This window comes from Protopterus annectens, chromosome 5.part0 (genome assembly GCF_019279795.1).
Source record: "Protopterus annectens isolate FY-2018-M chromosome 5.part0, PAN1.0, whole genome shotgun sequence".
Lineage (NCBI taxonomy): Eukaryota > Metazoa > Chordata > Ceratodontiformes > Protopteridae > Protopterus > Protopterus annectens.
The window spans coordinates 486,458,485-486,466,394 of record NC_056735.1 but is presented as its reverse complement, the minus strand read 5'-3'; the positions used below and the strand labels follow the sequence as shown (position 1 = coordinate 486,466,394).

Sequence of the window (7,910 nt, the reverse complement as noted above, 5' to 3'; positions counted from 1 at the left end):
TTTGATGACACAGAAAAAAATCCACAGCATGTGTACTGTGACACAGAACCACTAGTAAAGGAAATAACTTTCTACTGGAAAGAGACAAAAGGAGCAGAGGAAAATAATCATGTAGCTTATTACTCATTCAAGGGATCACAGTGTGAATACTGACAGTCCTTCTAACTGCACCCAGAGCATCTCAAGGGCAGGCTATTGAAAAGCCTGCCTCAACAAATGCGGTTGCATGGGGGGGTGAAAAAGATGGAGGAGATGGAGACACAATGCCTTTTCATAAGAAAGGCAGGAAGGAGTTCTTTCTCTATGATCAACACCAGCTGTGTCTAAAATTACGTACCGCTACAACATACAATATTACAGAGAACTGCAGAAAGGGAAAAAGTCCAGTTACGAGTTTAGGTTTCCTTTAGATGTTTCACTTAAAGCAAGATAGCCCCCAAAAGTTTAGCTTGCCATTAGGCAGTTAATTTCTAAACCCTTGCTTTCTTATATTCCTTAAACAGGAAACTAAATCTCAACTTTTTAAAGACTTCCTACTGAGTTTTGTTATGCGTGTTGCATGATTAGAAAGTATGCATGCTACACTACTGACCCGATGTCCTACTCTTCTTACCTCCATTGCCAGCTTATGCTTCAGCACTAATGTGGCACACAGGTACCCTGCTCTCCCCACGAACAGTTCGTCAGATCCACAGTCCAAGAATGTAATGGGAGCACAAACCTCCCACAGATCCCGAAACTTGTTTAAGGGTTTAATGAACTCTGCAAGCCCCAGTGCCCTATAAATCATTGCGGCCACTGCAAACACCCCGGACCCTCCTAAAAGGAAGGCGGTTCGTAGATTAGGATCATGTTCTTTATCAGCGTATTGGAGGCACAAGTCAATTATCTGCCGGGCACGGCGCAGGTACTCATCCCGGTGGGACGCGAAGACAGGGCATTCAGATACATGATACAACATATATGCTACTCCTGCCACTCCACTGTAGAGCCCACCCTCGTAGCACCTGCTGCGCTCCGTAAGAACAGGCATATCCTTCAGGATTTTCTCTAATATAGAGGTGACCAAGGGCACCAGTGCCTCCTTGCAGTGTCCTACCAGCGGGATGCCACGGTAGTCGTCAAAAGGATTCGCGAAGCATCTCTTGCTTTCCATGGTACCCTCTAAAAGAGTGGAGGTTTGGTTTCAAAACACAAAGGGAACTGTCAGTCCAAGGGTAGAGGACACGACGCACAGACACAGAGAGCCACTCTGCCACTACAGAGATGAAGCTTCAAATGCCAGTAGTACTTGTGATGCTTAGCAGGTTACTCGAGTTACTATAGCGCCCGTAGAGCATTTATCATCCAGCTCAATCTCAGTGTACGATTGGATGCCGGTATGCTGACGTCACGCAGTTGGAGTTCTGTTGTGTTACACATGGTACGTTTACCTGAAGGACATTCATCATTGTTCTGTTCAGCTCATCTTCAAATTCACCTGCATCTGTACTAATGGTCTGCTTTTGTTTCAGGCGTTTCATACATGAGAAGACATTTGGCAGTCTATCAAGTTCTCATTTTTGGGGTGTTCTGTACATCACTATTGCTGTCCCCGTGGGAATTGATACCAAATAAGTGTTCCTCTTTAAGTACGAAATGTTGTGATTACTACTCAAAATCTAATGAATATAGACAAAAAATGTTTAGACAAAATAAGCATTGACTTGGCGTCTAGTAGTTGATTATCCCATCATGTTATGTACCAGAGGTACGAGTCTTTGTTGCACTGACTTATATACGCAGCTGTTTGCATGTAGTTTACATTGTTTGCACTTTCCAAATTTCTATAACTTGCATTTATCAATACCGGCTCCCGCCGGGCGAGCGTAGTGTGTGCTTGTGTGGTGTATATATATATATATATACACGCACACACACACACACACACACACACACACACACACACACACACATATATATATATATATATATATATATATATATATATATATATATATATATTATTATTTTTTTTTTAACGTCTCAACCTCTTAGTGCAAGACGTCTGGACAAAGCCAGAAAGAATGGGGGCAAATGCCTAAAAATAGGGACAGAATTTAAATATTCCTATAAACCTAGAAAGTTGATAGAATAAAATGTTTTGCATTATGACATATTTTATGAAGGATATAAAGTCTGAAACTGAAATGTTTGTCTTTATTTAGTATTATTTAGTGACTTCAATATTCAATAATTTACTAGAAACCCACAAATATATGAGGAACAGACCAAACGTATGAAGCAAAAATCTGGACATTTTGTGAAAATCTGTACAGTTGAGAGGTATATGAGACACAAGGGAACACCACACGAGAAATGGTGCTAGCCAAGGGTTAGAAGCTATGTTAACTGTCAGGAGGGAGCAAGGCTGGTAACGTGACATAAGGTGCTGCTGTCCACTAAACACAGGAAAAGAGAAGCAGAAATTACAGGACAGAGTAAAAGACTTAGGCAGGATAAAGTAGAAAGTTGTAATCATGGGAAACTTAATTTGTGGTGAGGAGACTGGAAGAATCTGAATTACAGGGCATGATTTAATGTAGCTTTTGGGCCATTACTGGGAGATTCAAGACAAATGGTAAAAGATGGTACCAGAAAGAAGAGAATTTTAGATGCCGTACTAACTAGTGTACGGTGTCATAAACAGCCAAGTTAAGGCATACGTAGCCCACAGATAACACACCATTGTATGTCTTAGGGGACAAAAAGGAATAAAAACAAATAGGCAAAGAAAATAGTGGGTACATTATTTTACACTGGGGAGGTGGTGAATGATGAGTTAACAGTCCATGACTAAATTGATGGAGGAAACAAGCTATGGGAATAAGTCAGGGATGAAATAGTCAGAGCTATAGTTAAAGGTGTGAGGATGAGACAGGAAGGAAAAAAACAGAAAGCCAGTGCAGCAATATAGGAATGTGAGGTTAGCAATTAGGATGATTAAGAAGACCTCACCTTTGAAGAGAAATTGGCTAGGTTTAAAATGGCATGCAAGAGCCACTAATATGGTCCTTATATATGGACCAACGAGAACCCAAGTAGTGTACAGTTCAGCGAAGCAAAGACTTCATAACAAATGTCCATTGCAAAGTTTATATTCCACACCACAACACGCACGATTCTCTTGAGCACAATTTAAAATTAATTAATGCGTTTTCATCCTAAACAAAGAAAAGGACTTCATCAAAACTAAAACATTCTTGCTGTTAGAACCTCTGCACTTCTGTGTCTTTGATCAGAACATCAGACAAATGCAACACATCAACATCTGGTCTTCCTTCAGATTATTGACATCTGGAGTCTGCTCTTTGAATCTGTATCTTAAATTCACTAGGATACACAATCCTCTAGGAGCATTTCCAGCCTCTGACAACTTTTAAATGTCCCAAATACAAAAAAAAAAAGAACTCAGTCTCTTGGAAATTTATGCAAACTCCAAAAGTTTTGTTAGTATAGCTGCAAAATATAAAATATCCACAAAACGTTACAAAGCCATGCTTGAAATAACATACACACCTTCTTCTCTTCCAGTGCTAGTAAAGCTAAGCAAGTTATTTATGTTATATGACAAGCCACAGAAGGGTAAAAGTTCAGATAGGGATCAAGCTACATGCATATATACACACACACACACACACACACACACACACACACACACACACATATATATATATATATATATATATATATATATATATATATATATATGGGTCTACATTCATTAACTGAAAGACCACTTACCCAAATTCCATTTCATATATCTATAAATACATACATACATACACACACACACACATATATATATATATATATATATATATATATATATATATATATATATAGTTATAACTATGTAAATATAGGTTTACCATCAGAAGGTCGAACCTGATGCCATCAAATATCACTGACCCACTTCCGCGAAACTGACAATGTCAAATTCTGACATTGTCGAAATTGACTCGCCATAAACCTCGGAACAGACTTTAACATGGGTCGAGATGGGGACGAGATTCGTACTTCGACAATGTTGGGTTCCACATTTTCGCCTTTCAGCCACCAGACTTCGACTGAAGTGGGTTTGACCGAATCCACTTCAACCTTCTGATTGTGACCCATATATATATGTATATATATATATATATATATATATATATATATATATATATATATAGGTCCACTTTTAAATGCCGAAATCTCGAGTTTTGAAATAACGTACCCAAAACATCAAGATTTCAGTATTTTGACATTTAAAAGTGGGGAAAAAAAGACACACACTTAAAATAAAGTGTTTGCATGGGGGCAAGCCCCCCTGCACCCCCACCCCTCCTACTGAAGTATACCAACTCCAAGATCATGCTACAATGAAGAGAACGGTAATGCTCCTGTTGCACTTACTGTTCTCTTCACTGTACCGCGATCTCGGAGTTGATATATTTAAGTGGGGGGTATGCGGCGTGCAGGGGGGCTTGCCCCTCTGCAAACACTTTGTTTTCGTTCATTTCTCTCCTTTTTTTTTCACTTTTAAATGTTGAGATACTGAAATCTCAATGTTTTGGGTACATTATTTCAAAACTCGAGATTTCGGCATTTAAAAGTGGGCCTACATATATATATATATATATATATATATATATATATATATATATATAGATAGATATATAGATATAGATATATAGATATAGATATATATAGATATGTCAACTCCAAGATCTCACTACAGTGGAGAAATGACAAATTCTTACTCCTACTGTACCACAATCTCATATATCCAACTACTGGCAAAGTTAAACAGTGAATTTTTCAAACTACGTAGCCGGTATGTCAAGTGTGTGTATGCATAGACACATGGTTGGAATCCATTTAGCAGTTCATAAAGCATTTAATTATTGATTCATGCGATTTTCTTGGAAGATTGGCAAATGATATTTGGATGAAAGATTACATCTTTTTAACCATAGATGTAATTGATCTTTATACTTCTATACCCAGGGATAAAGGTATGGAACATTGTTATGACAGTCTGGTTAGATGTTTTGGTTTTTCACATGACAAGATTCCTTTAATTTTTAGAACTGATGTCATTAGTGTTAGATTACAACTACATTTTTTGAGGGGAAGTATTCTAAGCAGATAAAAGGGGTCACCATGGGTGCTTTGTCCACCCCTATTTATGCTAATTTAGTTTTGTATGATTGGGAATGTAACTATGTTTTTAATTCTAGGTTTTATCAACGCGTCAACTTATATGTGCGCTATCAAGATGACATATTTATTCTTTGGAAGGGATCAGAAGAAGAAATGAATGAGTTTTTACATTATTTAAATCATTCTTCTAAATTTTTAAGGTTCACTTGTCACTATGATAGAGAAGACATTATTTTTTAGATACATTTGTTAGTCATACTGATAATGGTTTTAAATCTGTTTTCAGAAAGTCCACTTTCAGTAATTCATATTTAGATTTCTCCAGCCATCATCCTTTAAGTCAGAAAAAAGTATTGTCAAAGCACAATCTACTAGATTAGCTCATATGACATCACATTATAAAGATTTGACCAGAGAATTAGACACAGTAGTTAACATGTTTGTAGCTAAAGGCTATCCCCGCTATTTAGTAGATGACATAAGGAATTATGTTGAGTCAGCATGGGGTAGACAGTATAAACCTCTTCTGGGAGTTGGACTAGTTAAAACAAATGTGTGTGGATATGAAGACTCTTCTGAGAGGGCCCTAGTGCTTAAGTTTAACAGCAACACAAGAGAAGTCAAAAACATTAAGGCTGAATTTGAGAATTTATCCTTATATGTGGTAGCTAGGGGTGAGCGTAGATATGGAATGTTTAAGTGTGAATCTTGTAATCAATGTCCCTTCATTTTTGAAGGAGATGGGTTGATCTTTGAAAATTAAATAAGGACAAAAATAAGGTTCATTAGAGGTAACTGCCATTCCAAGGCAGTTATTTTCCTCACCAAGTATATGGGTTGTCCGGCCTATTACATAGGCAAAACTCAGAGGACATTCAGAAAGAGAATTTATGAGCATCAGTATCAAATAATCAAGGGAAATTTTAATAACACTCTTTATAAGCTGTATGTAGTTTGTCTATCTTTTATTAATTACATGTCTGGTATTTTAGAACAAGTCTTTGGTAATCTTAGAGGAGGATCTATTACTTTGAAACTGGAGGAGAAAGAAATTAAATGGCAAATTATGTTACATGCCTTAAAAGTCCCAGGACTTAATGAACATATTTCCCTACAACCAACTTTGAATAGTAGGGTCTTAATCAAATCTTAATAAATGTAACAGTATGACTTTAGCGGATTTTTCAGTTTTATTTTTGCTTTGTTATGTTATTTTTATGATAAGATATGTTATTTGGTATCATATGTTGTGTGAATTCATTCATTGTAACATAGTGTAATTGACCTATTAAGGAAATATAGTTTTTTTTGTTTTTTTTTAAACATTTTTATTTTGTTTTCATCATAAACATATGCAAATGTACATATAACAAATGTAATAAAACAATAACAAAACTATTTACAATATTTATATTCATCCATGATAACAATCATTTTATCCATCAGAAGTTATCTGTATTTGTTCAAAAGGTTTTTCCAATTTTTGCCATGCTATTTTGGTTTTATGTTAAAACAATGAAAACTGAAAATATCGAACGCTCGGATGAGTGAAAATGCATATACTCAAAATCACTATTGTGGGGGGCTGCGCCCCCACACCCCCCCCCCTTAAAAATATATTCCAACTCCGAGTTCACACTGCAGTGAGGAAAGGGCAAATTTTCCGATCTTCACTGTACCGCAATCTCACAATATTTATGTCACTTACCTGCGTTTTCGCTCATCCGAGCGTTCGATATTTTCAGTTTTCATTGTTTTAACATAGACCCACTATTTTTTATGAGTAATGTTATGAGTTCTATAACAAATGGTTTGCAGTTCTTTTTTGCAAACAACTTTTGCTAAATGAATCAAATCTTTAAACATCAACTTTTGTTTACTTTTCCAGTTCAAAGTAATAACTTTTCTGGCAATTGCAAGAACTGACCAGAGTAACTGAATCTGAGATTTAGGTATTACATTAGGTATAGGAACATTGAATAGGATTAGTGAGTTAGAAATATGACAGTTATCAGACCATAAAGCATTTACAAAATATCTGAAGTCTTTCCTGTATTGAACAACATTTCAATATTCAATGAATATGTGAACCCAGTTGGCCTCTAGTAATTCATCACATTTTCAACATTTACTTTCACCGTTTTTGAGTATAAGATTTATTTTATGTGAAGTATAGAAACTCCAATTCATAAATTTCCATGTATACAATCTCCAGTATAATAAAGAAGAGGTACCATACGTAGAATTCAACAATATTTTTTTGGATTTATCAGATATTTGTTCTCCATTAATCTTTAATTTTAATTCCAAAAATCTGAGTCAAACTTTAGAGTGCCTTCTCTTAGTATCTTTTAGATAGGTGAGATACTTAATTTTTGATTATCTGTCTTTTTGAGACACCTAATAAAAAGCTGAATCAAACTAGGTATAGATTCAGTCTCTAGGTTAATTGATACTCTCATTTTGTTTTCTATAAACTGTTGTAATGAGTGTATAAACAACCGACTGTCTTGACTATTATCAAAACTACATAAAAGAGAGTTTAGTGGTTTAATACTCTTATTTTCAATAAACTGATGCCAGAATATCAAGTTATTTTCCTTTAAATTTTGCATCACATTGATGTTGAAAGAATCTATGCAATCAGGGAGTATGCTATAGGGAATATAAAAAATAGAAATTGTTTAACGTTGTAATTGCAATCAATTATATTTTTAAAGTTA

The 7,910-nt window shown here is 35.7% G+C and overlaps 1 protein-coding gene across 1 annotated transcript in view; it reads right to left on the bottom strand.

The window, feature by feature from the left end:
* Positions 1-1,348, bottom strand: part of LANCL3 (LanC like 3) — an 861,225-nt gene extending 859,877 nt beyond the window's left edge. Inside the window, exon 1 of the mRNA XM_044072407.1 lies at positions 614-1,348. Within this exon, the coding sequence (XP_043928342.1) occupies positions 614-1,156 (543 nt within the window). The 5' untranslated portion in view covers positions 1,157-1,348. The remainder of the gene's footprint in view (positions 1-613) is intronic.
* Between the last annotated feature and the right edge of the window lie 6,562 nt (positions 1,349-7,910).